Genomic DNA, 18620 nt, shown 5'->3' on the forward strand with positions numbered 1-18620 from the left:
TTGGTTATCCAGTAACAGCTCCCGTCCCGTCTCCGCTATGAAACTACTGTTTCTCGTGTCCGGCAAAATACAGCAGTTTTATTCATTGATGGCAGTAATTCGGTTGTTGGCGTGGTGCCTGTGCAAATTACTCCCCAGATTCGCATAATGATTAGTTTTGGTGGTTGACTTTTTGTCTGAAGCGGGCCGAGTATTGGAAAGTGGTATTCTCTGCGGAGCTTCTCGCGTACATGACATGAATTGAGTGGTTTGCCATTGAAAGTAATAAAACAATTTTTTTGGATTGAATTCAGAGTTAGAGACTGTTGATTTCTTAATAGCTGCATTCAAGTTCAGTTCAACGGAAATACTTGTGTGATGAGTAGGTCTCAAGGTGCGATTGATTTATGTCCATTGATCTTATCTGACAACGCTGATCGTTAAATGGGCGTATGGAACTGTTTCGGACATTCTTAATAACTGGCCTTAACATATTTCGAGAAATATGAAATAAAAAAGTCCAGATTAAAAACACTACTAAAAAGGTAATAACACTCATAAACTTGGACAGGGCCCAATATATGTCCATACTTTTGACCCAAATTCGAACCAGCCGTGATTAAATGAAAATAACATCTGCGCCTGTTTGAATTCCAAACCAAAAGTAATAAGGGACTGTTTGAAAGCAAACAATGAGCGTAATTAGTTTGGGTTCGCGAGTTCTACTGCACTGTCCGTTATGTGTCTAATTTGTATTATTTGTATTTGATTTGTTTTGATGTCGAAAAATAGAAACGTTACTGGTAAAAATATTTATTCATTATAACATACGAATGAATAATATATCATTATATTATTTATATTATTCACACCTGTTCCCAGCGAACTCTTAACCGATTTTTACAAAGTTGATTTCAATTGAAAAATATGATATTCCCATTGACTGAATTTGATTCAGTTCTGACTTTTAGTTACGGAGTAACAGGTTGTTTTTTACGGTCACATAAGAATTTCTTATATAAACTGGTATAATCGAAATACATCATAGGTTAAAAATCTATTGAAATGAACATCCAATTACTTCGATTCGTAGGACTAGATCACCGATGGCGAAACCCTTCATTTACCCCGCCCCCTCCTTCCTCTCCCAACCCCCCTTCTTCACTCTCTCACCCATCCCCTCTCTCAGACCTACTTCACACCTGCATTCCCTACATCCACCCAGTATGTTAAGTTAGTTGGCTCCCGACGCATCCATCCCCTCCCACTAATTATAACCACTGCCAGAAAGTGAACACATGTCAACTCAGACTCCTATCGGGTTAACTGGACTGTACTAATTGCAAATAATTGAGACACACAGCCTCCCATTGTAGCAATAAGGTTCACTGTGGGAAATGCTGCAGGAATCATGTGGAAGGGATTCCAAAAGTGTCGCTACCGTGAGGGAAATCAGCCTGATCTCCCGACATGTCCCGCGTACAAACAGCGCTAGAAGAATCATAAGCGTTTCCTTCAGGGGCGCTCAAAGCGATCTTTGCAGAAATCACGAACAAACGAAAAACCCATAATTCCTCCGTGGTCATAGTTCAAATTCTCCCCCACTCAGTTTGTCTTCACATCTCGCCCTGAGCAGAAGCTAAAAATCGTCCCGCACAAGTGAAACAGTCAATTCTACCTACAAGCCGATCGGTGCCTATCGCACAAGCAGTCCATATCATAGTGCACAAACAATATTATACGATTTCGATCAACTTTAATAAAACTTGTGTTAGACCCACAGTTCAGGAAGTGGAGCAATTAGTTAAAGTTAAAATGGAGCTTAATTTCGCTGAAGTTACGTACATTCAGCTACATCACGTTAAAAACTGTGTTTTGATCACGTTTAGAAGTTTAGCACAGGCAGAAAACTTCGTTGAAAAGAACAACATGCAACACGAGGTCGAGTTTAATAACACCAGATTCAAGATCCCGGTGCATATGGAAAACGACATGGTGAACGTGCGTATCCATGATTTGGCCCGGCGCACTAAGAAAGATTACATCAAACAAATCATGTCGCAATATGGAGAAGTAGAATCTATTACGAATGACACCTGGAGAAATTTTTTCACTGGCATTCCCAACGGCGTTCGTATTGTAAGGATGCGAGTGACTAAAGCAATACTTTCTTACATGACTATCGACTGCCAATCATCGAGGGCTGGCGTAACCTATAAGCAAACAACGCTAATCACATATCCCGGGCAGACCCCAAGATGTCAATTCTGTAACCATACAGCCCACTACGGAAAAACATGCGCCGAAGCAACTAGTCAAAACTCATCTACTACATCTAACTCTAACAAACAGCCACCGACATCTTCAGATAAACCAAAAACAACGATCCAATTAACCAATAATGCGAGTACAACGACCACGACAACCGCTCCCAAACCAACAACTAGCATCGCCAATAAAGAAGAAAATACCGATGAAGACGGATTTACAACAGCGAGCTGAAAGAACAAGAAACAAATAAGAACCTCTGATCGTGAACAGCAATAAAGCAGTACCGATGATGACATGATGACTTATTATAAAAAAATAAAAGACCCACGGCTCAATTGTGCTAACGCATTGAGCCGTTTCAAAAAAAATCTTTAGATTTAAAAAAATCCTCCCCCACTGTATGGTGTTTTAATAATGCTTAAAATAGGTTCAACTCATGAAAATACCGTCACCATGATCCGGAAAATCCCATAGGTATGAAAACCATATTCTGCTGCATTAATGGGTTTTTATGGTTTGATCATTTTATGGTGTTTTGATGGTTGTAAAATTTGCCACGGACCATATTCATGGTAGTTTTATGGGGTTTTATGTTGTTTGAGCCGCCGCACAGTGGCGTAACTAGACCAAATTCCTGGCCAATATTATTTTGCACGTTTTTAAGTCTTATTATAGGTCCAATAGTAGTAAAAAGTGATTCCTTGCAGTTTTGGACAATATATGAATAAATAATTATTGTATTGATCCTCCTAGCAGTGTAATGCAGAGCCAAAATAAAAACCTATTTTAATCCACCTAGCGGTGCAATTGTGCCTTTCTCAATCATGAATCACGAGAATGTGTGCGTTGTTTATATTCATTAAAAACTTTTAAATGCATATATTACATTTTATTATTATACATCACATGACAACTATATACAGGAAAATAAATCATTATTCGAGTTCTAAAATTTTGAAAAAGAAAAAACAGCCACGGTAATATTGAACTGAAAAAAGGTGCGAAATCGGCAAAGTCTCAAAAAGTCGATTTTTAAAAAAAAAAAATTTTCGAGATAACATAAAATCTCGACGATTCATGCATTTTAAAGATGTTTGGCATCAAAAATACGAATTCGATTTCTGAAATTTCATGGGGTCCCCCCATGAACTGAAAAAAGGTGCGAAATCGGCAAAGTCTCAAAAAGTCGATTTTAAAAAAAAAAAAATTTTTCGAGATAACATAAAATCTCGACGTTTCATGCATTTTAAAGATGTTTGGCATCAAAAATACGAATTCGATTTCTGAAATTTCATGGGGTCCCCCTTTGGGAAAAAAATTTGAGTTCCGGCTTATATGGGAATTTCATATGTGACCGGACGATTTAGTCTATATTTCCGGACCCATATAAGCGATCCGTACGAAATTTTATAAACTATAGCTATCAATTGGGACTAAGTTTGTGAAAATCGGCCCAACCATTTCAGGGAAACTGATGTGAGTTCGTAAATTTTGAAAGATGGCCGCTTTTCCCGGGCACTTCCGGAACCGTCTATGGTGGTCAATGTAGTCAACGAAAGTTTGTTTGGCCATCGGTGACCTAGAACTGCAAGTTATTTGAGAGACATTTTAGCGAAATTTTTACCTTTTTTGCTTCCATCGGAGTATCGGTTTGAATCACAATTTGCTATGTGATCGCACGCCACAACCAGTAACTCCGGAACCGGAAGTCGGTTGGGGATAAAATTTAATAGCCATTTACGGGGACGCAACATCTTTCATTTGGGACTAAGTTTGGTTGATTCAGTCTAGCCATCTCCGAGAAACCGATGTGACTGTTAGTCTGAATTTGGATACTTCCGCCGGGGCTTCCGGAACCGATGATGGTGGCCAATGTGACCAAAGAGACTTTGAATGGCTGTTAATGACCTAGTACTACAAATCGAAGCAGTTGTGGTCACATTTTGGAAAAATTTTCACCATTATACATTCATTGCAGAATTTCTTAAAATCGACATTTTCTGCGTGATCGTACTCATCACCCTGTAATTCCGGAACCGGAAGTCGGATCCATTAGAAATTCAATAGCAGCCTATGGGAACGTTGCACCTTTCATTTGGGACTAAGTTTGTAAAAATAGGTTCATCCATCTCTGAGAAAAGTGAGTGAGATTGTGTTCGCGTACACACACACAGACGCACATACACACACACATACATACACACACATACATACACACACAGACATTTGCCGAACTCGACGAACTGAATCGAATGGTATATGTTAAAAAGTCGGTTTTCAGAGCAATTGCAATACCTTTCTATTGAGAAAGGCAAAAATAAAAAAACTCACTTTAATTTTGATTTCTTCAATTATAAGTATAATTGTCATAGCAGATTAATGGAAAAAAGGTTTTAATTTATAATTATCTCGATTAAAAAAAGTATCCCCATCTCAATAGAAATGAAAATACTTACGGAGACAATAAATGAATAATTGTATACCTTCAAACAACCTAATCAAATTCTTCTTGTTCCTTGTATCGTATAGCCTCAACCAAGGCTTTGTTGCTTATTTAGCCTATATGTCAGCAAAATCATACGATTTTCAAACTGCTGTAAAAGCGGTGAGTATGTGTTAGAATTGAACGCTTGGTAGTGTGCGTAGGAAAAATTGTGTTCAGCTTTCCCACCGGATTATTCATTTGAACCTTTTCAGAACTCTAAAAGAAGAATATCAGTCGATTTATTAAATCATCACGATTTAAATCATGCAAAATAGCTGGTAAAAAAAAAACCATCAGCTTGGCTGAATGGTGCTTTTGAAAAAGTGGCTGTGGTTTTTTCACTACGCAGTTGTGTTGTGTGCCCTGGGACAGTGTGGTGGTGTGACGAAAAATCACAGTCACTTTTTCAAAAACTCCATTCCGCCCGATCAATTGTTTTTTCATCAACTATTTTGCATGATTTGAATCGTAATATGCTTTATATGGATAAACCGATGACAAAGTTGAACGCATTTTTCCAACGCATACTATCAAGCGTTCAATTCGTGTAGACGCTCACCGAAAGTTATTTGAACCTTAATTGGGAATGTTTTTTTTTGCGAAACGGGGAGAAGAGAACCCAAATAACCGTATCCTTTAAAAGGAACGGCCCGACAAGGTACTTTTTCCACTATCGAATTTTTAATATTGAAAAAAAAATTGGTACTTTTTGGCCCACCTCAAAAAAGCAAAAAGACATAACAAATAAAGTCTCCTTTACTCAAAGTTGTTGGTGTTGGTTACGAAAATCATGATTTTGTACCAGATATTGACTTTATATACTTAGTTTTCGGGCAATATGAAAAATTGTGGAATAATGTTATTCAAAATCCGTTCAAAATTCACCATTTTCAAATACTGACATACAAAAATTATCAATTCAAAAAGCTATTTTTGTGAAGTCATTTATTACAGTATGGTTTGAAAAACAACTTTGTTGACAAAAATGGGAAAAACACAAACATTCATTTTTTGCTATTTTGGCCAGGTTTTGGTATTAGTTACGCCACTGTGCGTCGTAAAGGCCAGAAGGTGTCTCTTCACGGCCCCCCTAAAATAACTAATCATAGAAGTACTGGTGCAAAACCGAAGCAAGTCGCTCCGGGTCTCAGAAACCTGAGCTCAGAAAAGGAGTTCCCAGCACATCTAGGAACATGAATAACCCCAAGTGTTTCCATATCTCAGCCAGAGAAAGAAACCAGCGCTGGCTTAATACATTTCTCTGACATTGTGGACTGTATTTTTACAGCAATAAATATCTCTGCCCCTCGTAAAAGTATCTTGATAAGCTTTCTCCCCGCAGTAAAAACATTTTTGTTACAGTTGACTGCGAAATGGGCCCCTTCTTTCAACAATTGTATCTTTCAATGGCTAATTCATCGAACGATGTTACGAATTTGATCACTGTTCTACTGTGGAATTACAGAAGCATTATTCCGAAAATCGATTCTTTAAAAACGTTAATAAATAATTAGAAATGCTTACTCAAGAAATAGATCTCAATTTCCACGATTTTAATATTATTTGCTTGGATAGAGAAGACTCTTAGGGAGGAGTATTTTTGGGGATAAAAATGTGCCATTCTTTCAATCGAATCGACCTCCCCTCGACACCAGGCATTGAAGTTGTCGCTTGCAAACCAGTATTAAAGGCAAACCTTTGCATTGCTTCCACCTACATCTCCCCTAGAGCCCCAGTTAGCCACAAACGGCTTGGAGATATTGCGGAATTCCTCCCCGCACCGAGACTAGTTTTAGGTAATTTCAACTCCCACGGTACGGCATGGGGTTGCCTGCATGACGATAATCGATCTACCTAGCTCCATGACCTTTGCGATAATTTCAATATGACTATTTTGAACATGGGTTAAATGACGCGGATTCCTGTCCCTCCAGCGCGTCCGAGAGCCTTAAGCTTGACCCTCTGCTCGACATCGCTGCAGGTAGTCCCTGATATCCACGGCAGCGACCATCTGCTAATCGTAATTACTATTGCTATCGGTTCAGGGCCACCGAATACATACAATGTTTCGTATGATCTCACACGAAATATTGATTGGAAGAGCTATGCGTCCGTGATATCCGGCAAAATCGAGTCCACACAAGAGCTTCCTCCTAAAGCCCTAGGGCCAGACAAAATTAATTTAATTTGTTAAAGAATCTGCCAGACTCTGCCAAGAGATTCTTGTTGAATTTATTTTACTTGAGGGTAACATTGTCGCTCATAACTGGAGGCAACTGAAGGCCATCACCATCCAAAAACCAGGAAAACCAGCCTCCAAGGACAACTCGTATCGACCAATAGTAATGCTGTCATGTATCCGAAAGTTGTTTGGGAAAATGATCTTGTTTCTCCTCGATAATTGGGTCGAAGTAAATGGCTTACTGTTAAATACACAATTTGGCTTTCACCAAGGTAAAAGGACAAATGATTGTCTTGCGTTGCTCTCAACAGAAATTCATATGGCCTATGCTAGCAAAGAGCAGTTGGCATCGGTTTTCTTGGATATAAAGGGGCCTTTGATTCAGTTTCTATCAAAATTCTTTCTTAGAAGCTGTACCAACATGGTCTTCCGCTGACACTAAACAACTTTTTTATAATCTTGTTGTTTGAAAAACATATGTATATTTCGTATGGTTTCGATGACGGTGTGGTCTTTATTACAGGTTCCAAAGCTGTCGATTTGCAAGGACCATTGCAACATACCTAGGACAAATTGTATGCTTGAGCCCTCCAACTGGATGTTGAATTCTCCACGGAGAAAACTGAGCTAGTCGTATTTTCAAGGAAACGTGAACCAGCGCAACTACAGCTTCAATTAATGGGTCAAACTATTGCTCAGGTTTCAACTTTCAAATATCTCGGGGTCTGGTTCGACTCTAAAAGTACCTGGGAATGCCACATTAGGTATCAGAAACAGAAGTACCAACGAAGGATCAACTTTCTCCGTACAATTACCGGAGCGGTATTGTCGGTGATGGAGTACGGGAGTCTTTATTTCAGCGCCGCTCCATACATTTCATCAAACGCGAGCGAATCCAATATTGTTGTTTGCGTGTTGTTTTGGGTTACATGCACTCGAATCATACGATGAGTCTAAAAGAGCTGGTGGGCGTTCTTCCGATAAAAAATCGATTATGGATTCCTCTCATATCGATTGCTCATCTGATACGATATCTTGAATCTGTTAGTAATTGCTAATCTCGACAGGCTTGTCGAGCTCAATTCTCAAACCCGACTTACGTCCTTGTACTTCGATTACATGCCACAAAATATCAATCTTTCTTCATATTAGTCCAACCGTGTCAATCTCCCTCATGCTTCTGATTCAACTGTATTCTTTGAAACATACATGAAAGACGAGATTCCTGGAATCTCGGATAACATACGTCCGCAAGTGATCCCAAGCATCTTTCATAGTAAGTTTCGAGAAGTCGACTGCAACAAGACGTTTTGCACCGCCGGGTCAAGCCTCCACGGCTCCACTGGATTCGGTATATTCAATCAAAACCTCACAGCCTCATTCAACTGCTTCAGTTTACGTCGCAGAACTTGCTGATATTCAGTATACCCTTGGGATTATTGATTCTTTGCCCACCGATCGTTACTTTACTGTCTTGGACAGCCTCAGCTCAATAGAAGCGCTCCGTTCAATGACTAGTAAGCACATTCCATATTTTTTAGGAAAATATGGGAGCTCCTGTACTGTAAGATCGTACTAGATTACCTTAGGTTGGGTTCCCTCGCATTGTTCAATCCCCGGTAATGAAGAAGCGGACTTTTTAGCTAAGGCGAGCGCTTTAGAAGGTGACATCTGCTTCAATGTATGCTTCAATATCTCTCTTCAGAAGACACTAGAATGTAGGCAGACATCGTGCAGCAATGGAGAGTTGGGACGGTGGCTACATCCTGTTATGCCGAAGGAATCAATGAAACCTTGATTCAGAGGAATGGATGTGGGTCTGGATTTCATTCGTGTTATGTCTCGGCTCATGTCCAATCATTATACGTTACACGCTCATCTCCGACTTATCGGGCTCTCGAATAGCGCTTGTGGCGACGGTTACCACGATATCGAACATATTGTCTGGGCATGCGCCGATTACTGTTCTGACAGATCTCAACTATTACCTTTGGGCCCGAGGAAGATCACCCAATGTCCCAATTCGAGATGTACTGGCAAGACGCGAACTCCTCTATATTTTCCACGTATACACCTTCCTCAAAACCTGCAATATACAGATTTAAATGCCTCTTTTATTTTCCTTATCATTCTCAAAAGTGCCCTCTTCCACCTGTTCCGTACACCCACGATGGTTTGATGCTACTCCAAGGCGACTACAGCACAAACATTACATGCGCAACTCGAAGTGTTACCGATCCGCATCTGAGTCGTACTACGAAATTGTTTGGAAGAACCCCTGCCAGCTCCGGCGTCCCAGTACATGATTCTTCCTGATGAAGACCGTTCGAGTCTTTAATCTATGCCGTTGATCTCCCGATGCTTAAAACTGAAAATACATTTTCTCCCCCCTGTCATCTTTCTCCAACTTATCTCCCTTGACTGAAGTATCAAACCACACCCCTCTCCCCTCGACATATCTTAGCATTTTGCTATTCCTATCGCTTCTAATTTTAACTATTATATTACATAAACTCGTTGAAAATGCCCAACTGTAATACTACTCATAAAAATTGCTGCAATTAATCTTCCCGCATCTCTACAAACTTCAATCGCGTCATCTAGTTATTCCTAGTTTTAAGATAGTTGTAAAATTTTCCCCCTTAGTTAATAATTATTTGCTCCAATAATCTCTTTGCTGAAAATGTCAAACCGTATTATCATTAAAAAAAAACTAAATGACTTCCCTAATCTTACAAAAATTATATTACCCTCTCGTGTATATAATAGACTGCCCAGAAACATGATGAATTTTTGAAAACTCAATCGGCCCACCCCTGGGTCGATTCCTAGTCCCACCAGGAGTACTTGTACCAAATTTGAAGCAAATCGGACAAGTCTAACTACCGGACCAACGTGCCTGAACTTTATATGGGACTTTTCAACAATTTACATGGAGAAAACTCACTTGCTCGTATTTTCGCCGCTAGGTACATCGTATTATCACTGTAAGTGAAAATAACAAAGATATTTCAATTGTCTACAACTTTGTCGAAGACTGCTAGTAAATCCGGCTATGTTAAAAGAAGTTATTAAACTTTTAAGGAAGTGATGTCTGAGTCAGTTTTGCATGGGGCCTAGCAGTGCATGGTTGTGTATCAGTACTCGAGTCCCGCGAACTATATATTTTTGTGAAATAATGGTTAGATTTAGCTGAATAGTATGTTTACAAGAATTATAGTAAATAATACGAGTTATGTTTTGGTTCGAAAATTTTAGTTCCACCTGTGACCGCACAGAGGGCGCCACTACTAACTTTTCATAGAAGAGAGATAGAGTATCAAGATGTTCAGAAGAAATACTGAAAAATGCCTGTTCTATAACTTTGTAGAAGACACCAAATTTCTATCTCTCTCCGTTGAAAAGTTGGCGCCCTCTATGCGGTATCAGGTGGGACTAAAATTTTCTAATCAAAGCATGACTCGTATTATTTACTATAATTCTTCTGAACATACCATTGAGCTAAACCTAACGATTATTTCACAAAAATGTTTAGTTTGTGTGAATCGAGTACTGATACACAACCATGCACTATTAGGCCCCATGCAAAACTGACTCAGGCACAACTTCGTTAAAAGTTTAATAACTTCTTTTAACAAAGTCGGATTTACTTGCAGTCTTCGACTAAGTTGTAGACAATTCAATTATCCTTCTTATTTTCACTTACAGTGATAATACGATGCATACAGTGCCACCTAGCGGCGAAAATGCGTGCTGGTGGGTTTTCTCCATGTAAATTGTTGAAAATTCCCATACAAACTTCAGGCCCGTTGGTCCGGTAGTTAGACTTGTCCGATTTGCTTCAAATTTGGTGCAAGTAATCCTGGTGGGACTAGGAATCGACGCAGAGGTGGGCCGATAGGGGTCATTTTTTTCCTGTCACCCTAATAAGATAGCTATAAAATCTTTTTAGCTTCATTACAAAAAATATGCATATCAATGTGTAATCCTCTGGTTTTAAGAATTGAAAATGTTAAAAAAAAAATTGTCCCCTTTAAGCTAACGCAAAAGTGACTTATCTAATAAATGAATTGAAAAAAATAAATAAAAATGTTCTTCCTATTAAAAATTAACATTTTTTCGTGTTTTTGTAGAAAATGATCTAAAATTCTAGTTATAGAAAACCATTGCTCAGCCACTCAATTTGAATACACCATACATATGACATTTAAGTGTGGCATCTTCTGGAAATAACGTGTTTCAATGAATTTGCGTTTCGAGTTCATCTCATCAGAATCTTAAACTAACTTAGTGATAGGTTTAAGGTAGTCTCGGAAAACGAAAAAACTATTTGTGTTTCTGAGCAAACCCCTTGTCCTGCATGATGTCCCGCAAGAAAAGGAGTTCTGCCTAAGCTGATGAGAACTGATGAAGTCGAAATTTGGTTTGCCTTAGCATAGCATAGTGCATATTGCATTGGTTTAAATATTCATTAACAAAAAATCACGATTTCGTGAAGTGTGCGGTTTACTGTAATCGTGACCAAGTTCCTGAAACCATGAATAATAAACCCCGTGTTTATGAAACTTTTTCCAAAAAACCCGTTCGCGCCAAAAGTATACCTGGTATTCAATTCGAATGTTTGGTTGGGTTAATGTGTTTGCTCATTAAACTTGTCTAGTTTTTGTTATGATCCTATTAATAATTTGTGGGTACACCGATTTGAAATATGTTGCGATTGTAGCGAAACTTTTGCAGATTTGAAAATGTTTTTGGTTAGAATTTAAACCATCAAATAATCAATTTCCCTAACCATGGTTAATGGAACCGTTTACTTGAAAGGTATAGGTAATGGTTATACAAACGAAAACACGTTTCGGAAAGTAAATCCACATTCCTTCCGTGTGTGCATTTTTCACTGGTCGAAGAAACTCGTAAAATTGCAATTTTATTTCAATGACGAGCACAATATAACGCCTCCTGTTTGGCCGAACAAAAAGAAAGGAATTTGAGGGTATTTTTAGTATCAATCAATTCGGGATTAATCGACACAGATAGAACGCACAGTTATGGCCATACAAAAATGTAACACCAATATTTTCATAACTGCCTCAGAGGATTTTGATAAATTAATACGAACTGAAATATTAACAAAACCACCAGTATGTCCTGTAAGTAAACATTGAGGTAATAGCACCACGTACGTGGTACGTCTACACACAAACACAAATTTTTGTCCATTATTTAATTAATGTTTATTCCAATATGCGGAGAATGATACATCAACCCTATATGCAAATAAAGAAGCGTTATTAATCTATCGCGCCTGCCAAAATGTCAATGGACTATTTTGGCCAACACTGTACCTATCGCTCACTTCCACCTTGTATACTTAATCTACATGCCCACGATACACAGAATAAATACAAAACCTATCGCTACTTTATATGCAAATTAATTCCGATAAATTCCAGACGATCGCGATGTAGCGAGAGTGAATGAACCCCGAAATCTTTGCAGTTCAGTTAGTATTTGACGGCGGTGAGATTGATGGCTCCGTGTGATTCATATAAGCTCTGATTGCGACGATGATTTATTACTTGTTCTTGTTGTTTTGATGTGCTCCTTTATTTTTCTGGTACTTTCAGCTAGCAGCGAGTTTAAACCACGCCAACCACGCCATATATGGCTGTCGACGCGTACAACCACATGGGCCCAGGCACTTGGAGACGGGAGCCCTTGTTTGACCTCAAAAGGACACCTCGGATTCTGTACGTCATTTAGAAAATGCTATCCTTACTTCAAGGTTCCTGATCTGAGTGTGTGGGAATCATGGGTGCTCGGGAATTACGATACCTGCAGTTATTTCAACGAAGAAGGAAGACAGGCATTCGGCGTATGTTGTACGAATCCAATCACACCGATCCCTTCTACAGAATCAAGTACCGAGTCTAGTATCACAACACTGGGTACCGCAAACGAAATAGGCGATGAATCAAAGCAGAAACCGCCAAAAAACAATAACTACCCAAGTTGGCCTCCACCAATTCCAACTCACCCGCCAGACCACACGCCCGCAACTCACCCGCCATCCTTTACCACATCGACTGTTGTCTCTCTGGTATCCGATTCGACCACCAAAAAACCAGCAAGTACAACATGGCCAACGAAACCGATGCGCCCTACAGGACCGAATCAACCTATGAATCCACCAATGATTTGGCCTCCACCGGTCCCCACTCATCCTCCAACGCCATCGATTGAGCAAACTACGACCAGTTCGATTGGCAGTCCTGGAGCTGGAAGTGGTTCGTTCAATGGTGGATGCGGTATGAAAAATGGAAACCCGGTGAGTAGGACTCATTTATACCTTTTATAGCTTACAATGGGCTTGAAAGCGCGATTTAAATGCGTCAGTAACGGAACATTTTATTTTGGTCGTATAAATTTGCACTACATGGGAAAATGGATAAAATTGTAAAACGCACGGGATAAAAAGCTTAAGAAACATTTTAAACGTTAAATTGACTGATGAATAACAGTAATACATTTTCGTGAAATCATTGTACTAACGTATGCGGAATAACATCCGTGCCAATGAATTGCAAATAAATGTTTGAAAAAAAAATTAAATTTCTTAAATTAGTTTTTATTTTTAAGAAATATTGCTCATATGCACGAAAAAATTCCCCTTTCTATATTTGGGGCCGTTTATAAACCACGTAGATCATAGTGAGTCTAGCAAAAGTTTACGTTTGTCTACGAGGGCACAGTGTTTTAAAATGTCGTTTTCGTGCTCAAAATTAATAGCGTCTACACCGTTAACTTTAGGAGTATAGTTTGTTCGGAGAAGTTGTTGTTCTTATGATTGTGCATCTACAGGAGTATACAGTTCAGTGATTAATTCACCTAGAAGTGACATACGAAATTTATTTACCAAACTAATTAAGATAGAGACTTTGTGTCTTTGGCAAAGTTGTAGCAAATATTACCACAAAAGAAATTGCTGAAGATACCATATATCTAACTTTAATAGTTTACAAGTTATGGAACATATTATATGGAAGACTCCTAAAATTAGTTTTTTTTATTATAACTTTTTTAGAAATTCTCCTATCTTCTTGGAATCTTCCACAAAGTTGTTTGCGGTATCAAAACACATATTTTTGTCGAACATGGTTACTTCCTATCTGTTGAATTTAAAAGGATATTCCAAATTTTACGATATTTTTGGGGTAACTTCCACCTTAAATAATTCGTTAAGGAGCAGAAAGGAGCAAACAACATCATAACATACTGAAAGCACTAGCTTTTTACTTTCATATAGAGGCCCGATTGTTAGTCTACACGATTCTCCCCGAGTGTTATGATCAATACAACATGCCATCGCAGTGGTATAAAATGAAATATTCAAGCGCACTGCGACAAACAGCTTCATGTTTTTATGGTAAATTGCATAGAACACGTTCGCCTATAACATGCAATGAATATGGTTTGCCTTTCAAAAATCGAAGTGTAGATTTGGATGTGTTTAATAATGTCGATATTTTCATTTTAAATTAGATAAATAAATTTATTTTTAATAATCGTTTTCTCCGTCATCTTCAAAGTTTTCTGCTTCCGCTAGAAGAGCTTTGGCGTCTTCTAAAAATCGTTTTATACTTTTCTTAGCCATCCCCGAGCTTCAGTCACGACAGGATCCACATTGTGAACAGGTGACGTTTATCAAACTCCATTATAAATGTCACGAAAGACATTAACAAACCTTCTCGTGGAATTTCCATCATTTTTTCAAGCGTACCAGTATCCACTGATTGTTTAAATTTCACTTGACACACTTCTCGAACGCACGATATGCTACGTTTCGTACTTTGATCTTGATTGTGGTCAAAGTTCCCTTTTCCTTTTTTTGGACATCGTTGAATATGTATTATGCAATTTACTATGAAAATATGAAGCTGCTTATCGCAGTGCGCTTGAATATTTCATTTTAAACCATTGCGATGGGATATTGTTTTGAACGTAACATTCGGGGAGAATCGCGTCGACTAACAATCGGGCGACTATATAAAAGTAAAAAGCTAGTACTTTGAGCATGTTATGATGTTGTTTGCTCCATTCTGCTCCTTAACCAGTTATTTAAGGTGGAAGTTATCCCAAAAATATCGTAAAATTTTGAATATCTTTTTAAATTCAACAGATATGAAGTAACTATGTTCGGCAAAATATGTGTTTTGATACCGCAAACAACTTTGTGGAAGATTCCAAGAAGATAGGAGTATGTCTAAAAAAGTCATCATGAAAAAACTAATTTTAAGGGGTCTTCCATATAATATGTTCCATAACTTGTAAACCATTAAAGATAGATATATGGTGTCTTCAGCAATTTCTTTTGTAGTAATATTTGCTACAACTTTACCGAAGACACAAAGTCTCTATCTTAATTAATTCGGAAAATAAATTTCGTATATCACTTATACGGAATTAGTTCGGAAAATAAATTTCGTATATCACTTATAGGTGAATTAATCACTGAACGGTATACTTCTGTGGATGTGCAATCATAAGAATAACAACTTCTCCGAACAAACTATACTTCTAAAGTTAAAAGTTTAGACGCTATTAATTTTGAGCACGAAAACGACATTTTAAAACACTGTGGAGGGGGAAGGTTTTTTGTTGCAAAAGTCTACGCAGACTTCGATTTTTGTTCTTCTGCTGTTACTTATAATAAATGGGATTGAAAGAGAGTTCTGTTCAACATAGCAACATACATGTTTAGCAAGATGCATTAATTAGATATGGAATTGGCGTTTCGCTTTCGTCTCATCAGAATTCGACACTAAATTAGTGACAGGAGTAAGCATGCGGGATCAGTGGTGCAAATTTTCATTTTCAAATGCCAACTTCTAGTTCAATTCAACCCCAACTGTGATTCAAAATCAAAGCCTCCCTTAATCATTCACTTTCAAGTTGGCGGGATTTTCATGACCAAACCGTACGTCTTCATTTCAAATTGATGCTTTTTCATTCACTAACCAAAGTTGTCATGTGCTCTGTAGATGCCAGTTTAGGTCAAATGTTGGAATGTTATGCGTTTTCAATCTTACATGAACAGCAAGAAGTATGTTCAGAGTAGTTTCGCTTGAAAAACCTAGTCGATACCCAAGTAGAGTGATATTCACAGGGTCGATGAAATTGAAAATGATTGGAAAATGATTGAGCAGCTCGGCTGTTTGAATGAATGATGCCAACTAAAGACTGCAAATTGAACATAGTAGGGCATGATTTGAGATTTGTCTTTCCATCAAGATCAAAACTACCTGTTGAAAATTTGCAGCTCTGTGCGGGATATCACGCATGACTAGAGGTTTGCTCAGAAACACAAATAGTGTTTTCGTTTTTTGGAGCTAGCATCAATCCGGCGCTAGCCTTGTCCTGTCACTAAGTTAGTATCGGATTCTGATTAGATGAAGTCGAAACGCAAATACCATAATTAATTTACTTATAAGTGTTGTACTCTTCACGCTCAAAGATGTTTTTAAAAAAAATTCTCCTTATTGGAGCAAACTTATTTTTTACCAAAATTTTTCTCCACTAAAGAGAAATATAACATAGTGCAAGATGTATTTATGCGGACACTTCGAAACTAGCACACTAGTACGCTCTTTAGGCGACCACTCGAACCCGTGATTTTTTGGGCAAAGTAACAACACCACATTGTTGTGTCTTGCGTATATTCAGATGTAAGTTTGATCTCCTGAAAAAAATCATCGGAAGAATGCAAAATGGCGGTTGTAAACATGATCTCTCAAAATTCATCTCCGTTTTACGGTAAAAATACTGCAGTCGCATATTATCATCTCAGCCTGCTTACTCACTTTTGAATTCACAAAGACTCCCTCCTCCCTTTCCACTTTATATTGTGACATATGTCAAAGAATGCTTAGATGCCAAATTTATCATCATTTGGACAATGTTTGATCCCCGCTACCTGCGATTGAAGCTTTTACTATTATCATTATAGGAAAATATGAGGAAAAACGGGGTGGGTAAATCGATTGCTTTGTACGCAGCGCACCTGGGTTTAATTCCCGACCCTACACATAGGGTTAGAAATTTTTCATAAACTATAACCCGAAGAGAAGAATAACCTTAAGGTTAAAACCTCTATAATCGAAATAAAAAATATGAGGAAAAAATACATTAAATGCTATAACTTACTATATATGAAGTAGCACACGGAAAATTTCGGCAACAATCTTAGTATTTGAATAGGGATGTGCTATAGTTCCTATTGAGCCACTGGAGTCCTGCTGCCATGTCGTAGGAGGCGACTGAAAGTAGGAGACCCTAAGTCAAGGTGTAGTTCCGTGCCGAGGACTTAATGATTGGAGGGTCTAAAATATGCCAGTCGCGCACGGAGCATTTTGGGTTTTGCCCTTGCTGTGTTATGCGAATCTCTGACACAGTGGACCATTATTTTCTTCGCAAATCGTGGGAATCAAATGATCATGTCCCATTTAAACCTGATATGGCTCGCTAAATGCGTTAACATCCCAACTCGCTTGGTGTCCTCTAGTTGTTGTGCAATTTGTGTTGGAGATGAAATGTACAGTTTTCTAATCAACAATGGTTAGAATAGCACAAGTCAATCTCCAACATAAACGTACAGCAACTATGAATTTATCTCGACTCATGCAGGAAGGTAAAGCTTCCATAGCATTGGTTCAAGAACCGTATTTCCATAAAGGAAACTTCTATTTTGGAAAGTTACTTAACACTGCCTTCATTGCTTACAACAAGACAGGCATGACTAACCCACGTGAAATGCCTCGTGCTTGCATTCTTGCAAATAAGGCTATTGACGCGTGTCTCATATCGGAGCTCACAACTCGCGATATCTGTGTTGTCACAGTTACATTGACTGTCGGAAACGTAGACAAAAAATATATATATTGTTCAGCATACCTACCGCATAACGAATCATCTCCTTCTGATGATTTCAAAAGCGTTGTATCATATTGTAGCAGAAATGGGCTTCCGCTCATTATCGGCAGTGATGCGAATGCTCATCACATCATTTGGGGCAGCTCAGACATCAATCTGAGAGGCTCTGAACTGATGGAGTACATAAGTAGTACAAATCTCCATATTCTGAATGTGGGAAACCGACCAACTTTTGCGAGGTCTGGGAGGGAGGAGGTGTTAGACATAACACTTTGCTCTGATAGAATTTTGCATGAACTGGGAAATTGGCAGGTTCCAAATGAAACTGAACCGTCTCTATCCGATCATAAATATATATTTTTCGAGCATTTTGATGTCACCTTCAATGTGGTGACATATCGTAATCCTAAGTCTACAAACTGGGACCTCTTTTTGGAAAACTTAGCGACTAAATTTCATGGATATTTTCCAACAATTAGTCATTTAGACGACTTAGATGACGTCGTGGATACGACAAACTCATTCATATTAGCATCCTACGAAGAAGCTTGTCCACTTCGTACTGTTAAATCGACTAGGGGAACCCCTTGGTGGAGGGCTGAGCTTGATAGAATGAAGAAAGTTATGAGAATAGCTTGGAACCGGCGTCAGCGTGATGACTCCAGGGCTTTCAGGTCAGCTCGTAGTGCATATAAGAAATGTCTTAGATCTGCAGAACGGGCTGGCTGGCAAAGCCTATGCACTAATGTCTCTAGTCTGAACGAGGCTAGCAGA

At 38.6% G+C, this 18620-nt stretch overlaps 1 protein-coding gene across 1 annotated transcript in view; it reads left to right on the forward strand.

Moving 5' to 3' along the window:
• LOC131681880 (transmembrane protease serine 9-like) overlaps positions 1-18620 on the forward strand; it is a 49772-nt gene that overhangs the window by 11707 nt on the left and 19445 nt on the right. Inside the window, exon 2 of the mRNA XM_058962970.1 lies at positions 12545-13245. Coding sequence (XP_058818953.1) covers positions 12545-13245 — 701 coding nt within the window. The remainder of the gene's footprint in view (positions 1-12544; positions 13246-18620) is intronic.

Source organism: Topomyia yanbarensis, chromosome 2, assembly GCF_030247195.1.
Source record: "Topomyia yanbarensis strain Yona2022 chromosome 2, ASM3024719v1, whole genome shotgun sequence".
NCBI classification, from domain to species: Eukaryota; Metazoa; Arthropoda; class Insecta; order Diptera; family Culicidae; genus Topomyia; species Topomyia yanbarensis.